This window comes from Saccoglossus kowalevskii, chromosome 18 (assembly GCF_978046115.1).
Source record: "Saccoglossus kowalevskii chromosome 18, keSacKowa6.1, whole genome shotgun sequence".
Taxonomy (NCBI): Eukaryota; Metazoa; Hemichordata; class Enteropneusta; family Harrimaniidae; genus Saccoglossus; species Saccoglossus kowalevskii.
The window spans coordinates 33,880,539-33,894,693 of record NC_140658.1 but is presented as its reverse complement, the minus strand read 5'-3'; the positions used below and the strand labels follow the sequence as shown (position 1 = coordinate 33,894,693).

The 14,155-nt window shown below is 34.4% G+C and overlaps 1 protein-coding gene across 1 annotated transcript in view; it reads right to left on the bottom strand.

Moving 5' to 3' along the window:
- LOC102804847 (uncharacterized) overlaps nt 1–14,155 on the bottom strand; it is a 179,915-nt gene that overhangs the window by 36,408 nt on the left and 129,352 nt on the right. Inside the window, exons 66-72 of the mRNA XM_085493076.1 lie at nt 10,928–11,097; nt 9,026–9,109; nt 8,731–8,863; nt 7,596–7,753; nt 2,438–2,642; nt 2,138–2,316; nt 805–1,051 (exon numbers count right to left, since the gene is read on the bottom strand). Coding sequence (XP_085349202.1) covers nt 805–1,051; nt 2,138–2,316; nt 2,438–2,642; nt 7,596–7,753; nt 8,731–8,863; nt 9,026–9,109; nt 10,928–11,097 — 1,176 coding nt within the window. The remainder of the gene's footprint in view (nt 1–804; nt 1,052–2,137; nt 2,317–2,437; nt 2,643–7,595; nt 7,754–8,730; nt 8,864–9,025; nt 9,110–10,927; nt 11,098–14,155) is intronic.

Genomic DNA, 14,155 nt, shown 5'->3' with positions numbered 1-14,155 from the left:
TAGAAATTCACTGCAGTTTGTTATTCCATCTTTACATTTTTAAGATGTTTACAAAATTAATGACTTTTCGTTTGAAGGCCAACATTCAAAAGTAAAATGTGCATTTGTAATTTGGTGAACCCACAAAAAAATATACATTTCTTTCATTGGCAATACTAGGTTCACTGATCAAAAATAAAACATTACAACTTGCAAAAATTGAAACATTCTAAATGCAATGAATTTGCTACAACTTTAATAAGATCGAGTTATCAGTACATAATACTATTTACATTGAAGTAGCTGTTTAGTATTACCATAGTCACAGATGTGAGAGAGAAATATCATAATAAAGTGCATATACCTTGTCTCAGGAAGTGCAATCCTAGTATCAGATGTGCATAGAAAATAATTCAATGAGATGTTAATAAATTGTCACAAGTGCGAAATAAATTTACTGTTTAAAATATTGATGTTAATTTACTGGTACACTGATGCATTCAATCAGTTTTTTTTTTACATCGTAATATAACCAGTCTAAACTGACAACAGTCTAAACTTTTCATTCCATTTTTTTATATATTAAATTAAATGTATTGTTCTTAGTGCCTTTGATGTTTGGTTTACACATATTTTATTTTGAGTTTTCTAAACTATGCTGCTAAAATATTTTCAAAACAAGCATAGACAAGTTTTAAATTTGGTTCAATGAAGGTAGCAAAAACATTAATTAAACACTGTGACAAATTATTTTGAAATTTATTTGAATATACTAGGCAATAAGTGATGGACAATATCATTCAAATATTGAAGCAGGTTGATTACCTGGCAGTGTGTCTGGCTGAGTCCTTATTATTGGCAGTTCTCTTACAGTTTCACAGTCGTCCTCTGTCTTTGACAACCACTTATTGACCTCATAGCTAAATTCTTGACCATCAGATTTCATGCAAATAGATTTAAAATGTAGTGATGGGCATTTCTTTTGTCCAGCTTCATTAGGCTGTACATCATCATCATCCAGCCAGCCTCTGATCTTGTAAACATCCATCAGGTTTATAGCCCCAAAATTAGCCTACACAGTGTAATTGTATCAAAATATAGTACAATGTAATAAGCCCTATAGCATCATGTAAAGCTAGCCAGTGATTATATGTAGAGAGTAAATAACAACACTAAATCAAGAAACCAAGCATTGAGCAATACATGTATATGTAGAGATATCTTGTCATTTTCAGCACTTATCCTTGTCATTAGACACCATCCCAGGATAACTTATGGCTCAACCTATGTGATGTTATCACAAAATGGGTTTAAACTGAGAGCCCATCCTAATCATAACTTTACCATACTGGTCAGACTTAGTGCCCAGAGTACTCGGCTCCAAAACTGTTTTGGAGGATGAGAGATTGAGGGGAATAACATGACTTCTTGGGGAAAGTAAAATTGCGAAATTAGTTGCGTCGTCATTAGTTAAAACAACACTTTTACAATGAAGAAACAAAAAATATATTTTATTACAATATTAATTACGTACTACCAGAATTTACAAGGTTGAAAATATTAGTCTAAGAGTTATTATCTTCATTGTCGAATATGTTGGACCATACACAAACTCTCAATGCAAATCATTTTCCGCCATGATTTTTTCACACATGATTTGATGTGCCACATCCTCCTTCGACCTGATTGTCTGCTATTAACCAATCAGAATGATGTGATGTTTGTACCAACAACATTTTTTCAGAAATTTGCAAAAGCATTCTGGGAATGCAATGAGGAAGTGAATATATTAATGTTGTATGATCAGTATGATCTGTTGAAAATGATTTTGGCAAAAAAACAGCATGAATGGTAATGGTAAACTGAATATGTTTATGTATAGTTTATGCATGGTTACCATAGTCTATGCATTCACAACATATTCACAGTGGTCAATATTCATGCTGTATTATATAAATTTGATTATCAGAAAAAGTCAAACAATGATCAAAGACCAGGTTTTATGATTAGACAGTAAAATTATTGGAGGGGATGGGCACTCAGTCATGGGCATTGGTGCTAAGCCAGACGAGTATTGTAATTTAAAACTATTGATATAGAAGCAACTAAATCTTCACTTGTGAATAGTAATTTGGTAATATATGCATTTCATAATCACCTCAAATTCATCCACCTTATTGGCTGAAAACATATCATCCTGACCGTTGTCTAATACCACATGATCCGACACAGTGAAGCCTGTATCTTCACTATACATAAATGCAGCAACATAGACTTTAGAACCATTCAAGTTACCTTCAGACTTCTCACTACTATGAACAACACATTTCAGTTTGGCTGCAAAGATACAAGTTGGAAATATCTATTTTAAAGTTCATGGACTTAAAGTTGAGAAGGTTTGCTGGAATGTCATCAATATATATTGAGTGATAAAGATTTGACTGACTAGCCGACTTACCTTCTGGGTAGAAGGTAACAAATGTCTCATTGTCTCCAAACCACTTCTGACATTTGAACTCTGTTACTTTAGCGTCTTCATCCTTACTGTCTTTCAATACTATTTTATCAAGATACCATTTCTTATCAATGTCATCTGAGTCAATACCCACGGATATACCTCCTACCATACCAAGATTGACTGCATCAATTACAAATGCATCCATCTGATGATGACATAAAGTAAGGCTGTATGATTCATGCACAATCATGAAATATACAAATGCAGGTACAAATACTTAGAGAACACTTATATTAAAAACTGACTAAAAGGCAGGAGCAAAACAATTGAAAAATTTACATACAACAAAAGGATGAAAAAGCATGTTATGCAGGATTGATTGCAAGTGTTGTATTAAGGTTATCAATGTTAGAATTGAGTTTTAATATAAACTGGAAGTCCACTGGTAGCTCACAGAAGACAGCTCATAATAAGAAAATTATCATTTAATCATTGTAGTATCTGTGCTTGTTTTAGTTTTAAATAGTATGACCTAGCCCTTGAATTAACAAATAATACTAATAATACTACTACTACTACTACATGTACTACTACTACTACTACTAGTACTACTAATAATAATAACAATAATAAGCCATGCATGGCACAGTCCTCATTAGTTATAAAAATTCAAGATATATACCGATAGTTCTGTTTATAGTAATATAGTTGGAATACAAGCCATGCATGGCACAGTCCTCGTTAATTATCAAATTTAAGATATATAGTTTTGTTTACAGTAATATAGTTGGAACATAAACATGTCAGAAGTATGGATACAGAAGATGATGCTTGATTATGATAATTTTTCAACATTAAAATGATTGAGATCTTGTATCTGATCGTCAAGCGAGTACTTGTCCATATTGACAAATATTGCTCATTAATAAAAAACAAAATGGTCAGCCATTTTGAATACATCTGTATATCTATGACATGAATTATAATGAATATATAAAATTTGAACATCATCAGTAAAAGCATGTCAGAGATATGTCTCTAGAACCACATTCATTAAAACAAAATGGATACCAGTAGGCCATTTTAAATTTGATCTGAAAAAACAAAATGACGTGCAACAAGGCCCTATAATGTCCAATGTATGTACCATGTTTGAACAAAATCCATCAATGAACGACAAAGATTCGGTTCCAGAATGCTAGAAATGCTTGATTTTTGATGATTTTTTTAGCACAAAAATGGTCGTCATTCAGACATCTTGAATCAGATCGTGAAACAAATTGATGTGCATATGTATGATATTATGTATTATATGTGAACTGTGAATGTAATTTTTCCAAGCATGTTCAAGGCATAGGTCTGAACGAATGAACGAACACATGGATGCACAAATACAGAGGTCAGTCCTCATTTTCTGTGTTTGAACTAGGAATGAATAATAAAGCCACAAAGTATGTGATATGTGACAATATTCACTGTGAATTCACTGTAATAAGGAACCCTGCAGTGAAAGACCAATTGAGGTTTTTCCATGTTGGTATATAGCATACATGTATACATTTTTGTATGCTATGCATTCGGCATCCACATTTCAGCGATGGATATTACAAATTAACACAAATGACACAGGAAAAGCTTTATTACATTATAAAACAAGTAGCCTGTCGGCTGAGATAGCTCCGCTGTTAGCAATGCACATTTCAATTAAAGAAAAGAAGATATCATTAGAAGATGAACAATATGTATAGTATCAAAGCAACCGGACTTGCTGTTTTCAACAAGAATTCAAAAATATCACTTTTCACCAAAAATTACAAAAATAATCACCAAAATTAGAGAATTAAAGTTATCCCCACGAAATTAACAAATCTGAGAGAGGTCCACATGTAGTACTTATATATGTAATATCAAAGCAATTGGACTTGCGATTTTTAACAAGAAGTTGAAAATATCACTTTTTACCAACAGTTACAAAAACATTCACCAAAATTAGAGAATTAAAGATATCATTACAAAATGAACAAATCTGAGAGAGGTCCACCTGTAGTACCTTTATAATTAATATCAAAGCAATTGGACTCGCGGTTTTTAACAAAAAGTCGGAAATATCACTTTTTACCAAAAATTACAAAAATATTCACCAAAATTTAAGAATTAAAGATATCATTACAAAATGAACAAATCTGAGAGATGTCCACATGTAGTATCTATATATGTAATATCAAAGCAATTGGACTTGCGGTTTTTAAGAAGAAGTCGAAAATATCACTTTTTTTTTACCAAAAATGACAAAAATATTCACCAAAATTAGAGAATTAAAGATATCATTACAAAATGAACAAATCTGAGAGAGGTCCACATGTAGTAGCTTTATAAATAATATCAAAGCAATTAGACTCACGGTTTTTAACAAGAAGTCGAAAATATCACTTTTTACCAAAAATGACAAAAATACATGTATTCACCAAAATTGAAGAATTAAAGATATCATTACGAAATGAACAAATCTGAGAGATGTCCACATGTAGTATCTATATATGTAATATCAAAGCAATTGGACTTGCGGTTTTTAACAAGAAGTCGAAAATGGCACTTTTTACAAAAATTAGAGAATTAAAGATATCATTACAAAATGAACAAATCTGAGAGATGTCCACATGTAGTATCTATATATGTAATATCAAAGCAATTGGACTCATGGTTTTTAACAAGAAGTCGAAAATATTACTTTTTACCAAAAATGACAAAAATATTCACCAAAATTAGAGAAATAAAGATATCATTACAAAATGAACAAATCTGAGAGATGTCCACATGTAGTATCTATATATGTAATATCAAAGCAATTAGACTTGCAGTTTTTAACAAGAAGTCGAAAATATCACTTTTTACCAAAAATGACAAAAATATTCACCAAAATTAGAGAATTAAAGATATCATTACAAAATGAACAAATCTGAGAGAGGTCCACATGTAGTATCTATATATGTAATATCAAAGCAATTGGACTAGTAGTTTTTAATAAGAAGTCGAAAATATCACTTTTTACCAAAAATGACAAAAATATTTACCAAAATCAGAGAATTGAAGATATCATCATGAAATGAACAAATCTAAGAGAGGTCTACCCAAGGTACATATACACCAAGTATCAAAGCATTCAGGCTCGTAGTTTTCAAGAAGAAGTCGAATTAAAGCTGCAAGCAGCATCACAGGGGCCTAAGTATACATGCCATAAATAATGTCAAATGATACACATGATACACAATTAGTTTGAATGATTAGTACCATGAGGTCGAAATGCAGTTGGTTCCATATATTTATTTGAGATATAAAGGTTGTTAATATATGGTCATCTGTTATTTTAATCAAATCTCTTGTTCAACATAGTCATGATAACACAGGATTCATCTTCCTAACTGCAACAGTGCTTGAGATATAACAGTTATGCATATTAATGAGTTCACATGACAATATATGGTCATCTGTTATTTTAATCAAATCTCTTGTTCAACATAGTCATGATAACACAGGATTCATCTTCCTAACTGCAACAGTGTTTGAGATACGATTATGCATATTAATGAGCTCACATGACCATATATGGTCATCTGTTATTTTATTCAAATCTCTTGTTTAACATCATCATAATAACACAGGTTTCATTTTCCTACCTGCAACAGTGCTTGAGATATAACAGTTATGCATATTAATGAGTTCACATGACCATATATGGTCATATGTTATTTTAATCAAATCTAAGGTTCACTGTTGTCATGATAACACAGGAATCATCTTCCTACCTGCAACAGTGCTTGAGATATAACAGTTATGCATATTAATGAGTTCACATGACCATATATGGTAATCTGTTATTTTAATGAAATTGCTTGTTCACTGTTGTCATGATAACACAGGAATCATCTTCCTAACTGCAACAGTGCTTGAGATATAGCAGCTATGCATATTAATGAGGTTAGAAGCCCCCACCCCATGGGCGTGTAGCCACATGACCTAGCCATATGCCATTCAGGGGAAAGAATGTATCTAAAGAGTAGAATACACATACAAAATTTTATTCCAATCGGACTAATACAAAACATGTAGTTGCATAATTTCAATTTTCACAAAATGCAAGATGGCGGCCAAACCACGTGACTTATCGAAAATATATAATTTTTTTCATATGCAGTTGAGGCCAGGCATGGTAAATATAAAAACATCTAGTAGATTCGTTGAATCACCTCTGAGAAACAAATGCCCAAACTTTTGATCAATTTTGTTTAAAATCCAAGATGGCGGCGAAACCATGTGACTGATCTGAAATTTTTTTTAGGTTTCTGAAAGGGTTAGATAGGGACATGCCATGACGCAATATTTGAGATTAACGCTCAAGTGTGGCATGAGTAAAAAACTACTTCCTGTTGAGAACAAATCCAAAATGGCAGCCAAACCACGTGACCAATCATAATGAATTTCTCAAATCTAAATCTGCTCCATATGTAGAAGCTAAGTACTGAACATGAGAACATTTTACTTGGCGGTTCTGAAGAAGAAGATTTTAAAGTGTTTTTTGCCGTTTTTAGGAAAAACAAAATGGCGGGAAAAGTCACATGACCGCTAAAGTTTTTATTTCTGATATTTATTACACATGAGTTGTACTATATACCATAAAAAAATCTAGACGCCTAGACCCTCAGAAAGTGGTCAAACAGCCACTTCCGGTTTTATTTCAATCCAATATGGCTGCCAAACTAATTGGCCAATCAAAATTCTGAAAGCATGTTGCACCAGTTCACATTAGGGACTATCAGTATAGAGCATTATCAGACCATTCCGTTCAGCGGTTTTCTCAAACGGCTTGACGAAAAAAGTTACGGAAGAAAGAAAGAAGAAAGAAGAAAGAAGAAGAAGAAAAAACCGAACAATAAGAATAGGGGCCACGCCCTACAGGCTTGGGCCCCTAAAAAGTAAAACATTGACACAGACGACGACGGACAATCACTCATATGATAAGCTCCGCTCGACAAAGTCAACAGCGGAGCTAAAAATAAAAATGTGCGAACAAATATCGATATTTCCAGCTATTGTTGATTTAAACTTTTTATCTTTTGAACGGTTTTCACGGTGTTCAGTATAATTGATTTAGTTTACATACCTGTCCTTTCTGGAACTTCTCCTCATTTTCTGTAGTAGGTTTCCTCAAATCACGTCTTCCTGTGTCACCTTTAGATCCTCCAATGATAACAAACACATCAGCATCAGTACCACTCTCATCCTTTTCACCAGTGTATACTTCAAGCACATATTCATGAACTAAAAAAACATTTTTTTTTTTTCAATGAAGTTGTAAATCAACACAGGTACAAGTATTCAGATTCAAATTTGAATTCAACACTGGACACTGAGGGTGATGTCAATTTGATTGAATCAAGAAAATCAAGTTAAGTTCACTATCATGATAAAAAACAGTAGCCTTGTTCATGAATAATGAAGCAGCTATGTAAGTTTCAGCATTTGACAACAATTTGAATCCCTTGCAACTATCACGGTGAAAACAAAGTCTCAGAAAACTGTACTTTGGGATAGTTGATGAGATTCCCTGAACATAGACTTGCATACAGTCTCTTGTATTCTGTGGGTGTTTTTGGGTTATCGCGAAATAGACAAGAAACTTGTGACCCTTGCAAGGGTTCCCTTGCTATTAATAATATTAATGAGCATTTCGATGACATCACAAATTTGATGGGCAGACCATGCATACGTAATAAGTAAACTTAAATTCTTTCAAGACATCTGTGAATAGCGGGCAAGCAATCGCAAGCACACCGACAAAAAATCTACAAGAATCAACAAGAACTCAGGAATGCATTTGTATTGCACGTTGGGGCAAAGATAGAAAAATTGTACAATCCTAGTGACAAGGGTCACAAGTCCCTCGTTTATTTTGTGGTAAACTGACTTTCACTGTAACCCGGATTTTGCCATTGAAACACACCCATGATAATTTATTTTATTGAAAAAGCACCAAAATATGAACAAGAGACTGTATACAAGTCTATGCAGTGAGCAGTGTAACAAGATTAACCCCTACATGTGCAACATGTATAAATTTTGGTTGCTCAGGATTACTTCAAATTTAAGTTTGTGCTGTTTTCTTCTCAACCAGCATTCTACAGCAGCTTGCACAGATCCCATAGAAATACATAATACAGTGGTGCATGTCTTAGCAGCGTAGAACGTTTGATGGTGCAGCTCTGTCCCAAAGAATACGTGTTTTAAACAGAATTTACCGTTCAATGGTTCATCATTTTCTCTCAAAGCAGGGGCTTCTTTACATGCAGTTCCATCGCCATCATTGACACCAATCCAACAATCAAAATTAAATTCTAATTTCTCTCCTGTATGTTTGTCTTCCATTGTTAGCTGTAATGAAAAAAAAGTTCTATCAAATTGATTCATTTTATACTCATTCTTATCAATGAATGTCTTATGACATAGCTTATTGATTGATTGATTGTCCAACGAAATAAATGAGTAAATCTGATACTTTATACTTGCTATTTAATGCATATGTATGTCACTCACATAATCAACTCTCCATCTTGGATCAGGATTTGTATTGTTATGCAGCAGCCGGATCTTGGAGATTTTACCAACATCTATCAACCGCTGAATAGAAGAACATAAAATTAACACGAGATATAATCAAAACATCACCCAGAATCTACTATGTCATTCAAAGTACAACATACAATATATTGATGAATTTTTGCATGTACCACAGACAGGTTGCATATATATCACAAAGAGGTTGTACATCCACTAACGACAGGTTGTATGTATACCATCAACAGGTTTGTACATGTACCATCAACAGGTTGTACATGTACCATCAACAGGTTGTACATGTACCATCAACACGTTGTACATGTACCATCAACAGGTTTGTACATGTACCATCAACAGGTTGTACATGTACCATCAACACGTTGTACATGTACCATCAACACGTTGTACATGTACCATCAACAGGTTTGTACATGTACCATCAACAGGTTTGTACATGTACCATCAACAGGTTGTACATGTACCATCAACAGGTTGTACATGTACCATCAACAGGTTGTACATGTACCATCAACACGTTGTACATGTACCATCAACAGGTTTGTACATGTACCATCAACAGGTTGTACATGTACCATCAACAGGTTGTACATGTACCATCAACAGGTTGTACATGTACCATCAACACGTTGTACATGTACCATAAACACGTTGTACATGTACAATCAACAGGTTGTACATGTACCATCAACAGGTTGTACATGTACAATCAACAGGTTGTACATGTACCATCAACAGGTTGTACATGTACCATCAACAGGTTGTACATGTACCATCAACAGGTTGTACATGTACCATCAACAGGTTGTACATGTACCATCAACAGGTTGTACATGTACCATCAACAGGTTGTACATGTACAATCAACAGGTTGTACATGTACCATCAACAGGTTGTACATGTACCATCAACAGGTTGTACATGTACAATCAACAGGTTGTACATGTACAATCAACAGGTTGTACATGTACCATCAACAGGTTGTACATGTACCATCAACAGGTTGTACATGTACCATCAACACGTTGTACATGTACCATAAACACGTTGTACATGTACAATCAACAGGTTGTACATGTACAATCAACAGATTGTACATGTACCATCAACAGGTTGTACATGTACCATCAACAGGTTGTACATCCACTATCGACAGGTTGTACATGTACCATCAACACGTTGTACATGTACCATCAACAGGTTGTACATCCACTATCGACAGGTTGTACATGTACCATCAACACGTTGTACATGTACCATCAACAGGTTGTACATGTACCATCAACAGGTTGTACATGTACCATCAACACGTTGTACATGTACCATCAACAGGTTGTACATCCACTATCGACAGGTTGTACATGTACCATCAACAGGTTGTACATGTACCATCAACACGTTGTACATGTACCATCAACAGGTTGTACATGTACCATCAACAGGTTGTACATGTACCATCAACAGGTTGTACATGTACAATCAACAGGTTGTACATGTACCATCAACAGGTTTGTACATGTACAATCAACAGGTTGTACATGTACCATCAACAGGTTGTACATGTACAATCAACAGGTTGTACATGTACCATCAACAGGTTTGTACATGTACAATCAACAGGTTGTACATGTACCATCAACAGGTTGTACATGTACCATCAACAGGTTGTACATGTACCATCAACAGGTTGTACATGCACCATCAACAGGTTGTACATGTACCATCAACAGGTTGTACATGCACCATCAACAGGTTGTACATGTACCATCAACAGGTATACATAGGTTGTACATGTACCATCAACAGGTTGTACATGTACCATCAACAGGTTGGAAACATAATTGCTGTGCACCAACTTACATCAAATTCATCTTCATTACCAGGATCAAAGGATGGTGATGTGAGAGATCCATCATTGAGTTCTTCAGTAGTTTGTTGACCTTCCTCACCATATATAACCAGATAAACCATAGCTTTTGTACCAGCACCATCTTCATTGGAAGTCATCACTTTTATCTTCCATTCACGCTCTGAAAATAATTGTACTCAATATAGATAGTATTCTTTGATAATACACTTAAAATCATGATTCATCATATCTGAGGATATGGTTGCACACAAAGTGACATCAAAGAAAGCTTAGAAAGAACTCCTGTGTGCTGAAGGTATTGCAGGCATGAAGTACAAATAATATTAAAAACACATCTTCAATACACATAAAGCAAGATCATTGAAATATGTCTTATTTTGACCATAGACCAATGTTTGTCATTTATATTCACAGTAAGCAGATCTGCTTATAATAGAGCAAATACAGCATTTAGAAATATAGCTTCAAGCAATAATTATGGTGGTTCCAAGTAGCTATGGTTTAACAATTATAAATAATGACCATACGTGTATAGGATGACTTGATATTTTGGTCATATATCTTGTCAGACAAAAAATTATAATAATAATAATAATAATTAAGAGTTTGTATAGCGCCTAATATCCATCATGATGATGCCCAATGACACTGTCAGTTCACAGAAATGCTCTCTGAAACATACAAGTTTTGAGTTTAGATTTGAAAATGTTTAAACTGGCTGCAGAACGAATGTCTGTTGGTAACTGATTCCATAATGACGGAGAAGCTTGTGAGAATGAGCGATTGCCATATGTCTTGAGTCTGGTTCTGGGCACTGTAAGTGTAGATGTATTACTTGAATGAAGAGTTCTACCAGGTTGACAGAGTTGAATCAGGTCTGATATGTAGGTGTTAATCCATGAAGTGCCTTGTATGTGAGTAGTAGGATCTTGAATTGAATTCTGTAAATAACTGGGAGCCAATGTAATTGATGTAGAACAGGGGTAATAGGGTTGAACTTCTTTGAACGTGTGATGAGACGAGCAGCACAATTCTGTGCCCTTTGAAGTAGATGTATTTATGTGTCGGGTAAGCCATATAGTAAGGCATTGCAATAGTCCAGTTTAGCAACAAGAAAGAAACATACTAATTTAGAACAGGTTTCAGCAGATAGATACTGTCAGATGTGTCCAATACGTCGGATGTGCATGTAAATACTTTGACATGTAGTGGTGATATGTTTTCTGTACTGAAGGGTGTCATCAAATATTACTCCAATGTTACGAGTGGCTTGTACTGGTTTGATAGATGTAGATCCAAGTTGAAGACATTTAAGTGGATTGGGAGACAGGTCATATTTGGAACGGATTAGCATAACTTCTGTTTTTTCATCGTTCAGCTGTAGTTTGTTATTGGTTATCCAATCTTTTATGTCAAGGAGACAATACTCAGTTGTGGAAATAGATGATGAGGTATTGGTTCTGGTGAATGATAGGTATAGTTGATTGTCATCGGCATATTGGTGGAAGCTTAGTTGATGTCGACGAATAATTTGATCAAGTGGTGAAATGTACAGTGAAAATAAGTACCGAGCCTTGGGGAACCCCATAATGAAGCTTAACTTGTTGTGATGAGTGATTGTTAATGACAGTAGATTGATGCCTGCCTGTTATGTATGATGAGAGCCATTTCCAGGCTAGATCTTGTATGCCCAGGTTGGCTAGTCGTGTCAGCAATATACGATGGTCGATAATATGAAAGGCCGCAGATAAGTCGAAACAGTATTAAAATGACATAATGGCCAGAGTCTAGAGAATAAGATGTCACTATGGACTTTGCCAAGTGCTGTCTCAGTACTTGGATACTTTTTGTAAGCCAATTGCAGTGGTTCTAGAAGAGCGTTCTTGGTGAGGTATTCGTTTAATCTGAGGGCTACAACTTTTTCAAGCACTTTGGAGATGAATGGTAAATTTGATATAGGTCTGTAGTTCTTGAGAATTTCCTGATCAAGTGATGGTTGTTTAAGTAGAGGTGTAACAACTGCTAACTTGAAAGTGGTTGGAACGATTTCATGCAGAAGAGAGAGGTTGATAACAATGGTGATCCAAGGTATGAGCTGGATTTTAAACTTCTTAAGTAGATGTGTTGGAATTGGATAGCGCTTCTATGATTATTTTGTTAATTTCATCTGTGGTCGCGGACGTGAAGTTCCAGAGTGTTGCTGATGTTGAGAAGAAGTTGCTACATGTCTCTGTCAGTTGACTAGTAGTAGAATGAATAGGTAATGATGATGATTTATTGGTGGTGATATTTGATGTGAACCTAAACAGTAGTATTTAGACTTTGCATTGCTAACTAGCTTATTAACAGTACAACATTGAGATTGGTAAAATTGTCTATGAATTTTAAGTTTGGTTGAACGCCAGGTATTCTCAAGCGAGCGACGAAGTTGTTCATACATGTTCATTTCATACATGGTGCATGTTTGTTTAGAGATCTCCTAAGGCAAGAGTTATAATGTGAAATTGCTTTGTTTACATCTGTTAGGGGTTCCTTCTGTAATACTGTTTCAATTTCTTTGGCAAATTCTTCTGTGACAATAGCTTGAATGCGACGATAAGTTATTTCTTTTTGTACAAATGGAGGCTTGGGTAATACAAGTTCTATGCAAATAGGAAAATGGTCAGAGACATAGGTAGATGTTATCAATGACAACTGAACGAATGATATCACTGGATGCATGTCCCTATCTGCAATAGTACTTATTACATTACAGTTATGCATATTAGGAAACACATATGAAACTAATAACAGGTAATTAATATACAAGGATTTCAAGCCTAAAGTAATCAGATCTGTGGATTATTTAAAATCTCCTATGTACCTAGTTTCATTAAAATGTGATCAGTGGTACTCAAGATAATTGTGGAGTACCTATATATTGGTTAACTTATGCAAATTAGGTAATTAGTATGCACAAAATTTAATCCTAAACTGCACATATATATGGCTTATCCTTAAGCGTTTACATGTATACATGTATGTATCAAGTTTTTTTTTAAATCTGTTTAATGGTTCTTGGAGAAAAAGTAAAAATTGAATAATACAAATTAGGTAATTAGTATGCACAGGATTTCAATCAAAACTAATCAGTACTGTGCATTATCCCACAGCATCTATGCAACAAGCAAGTTAAAATGCTTAAATTAAATTTTGGTAATAAATATGCTAATTACGGA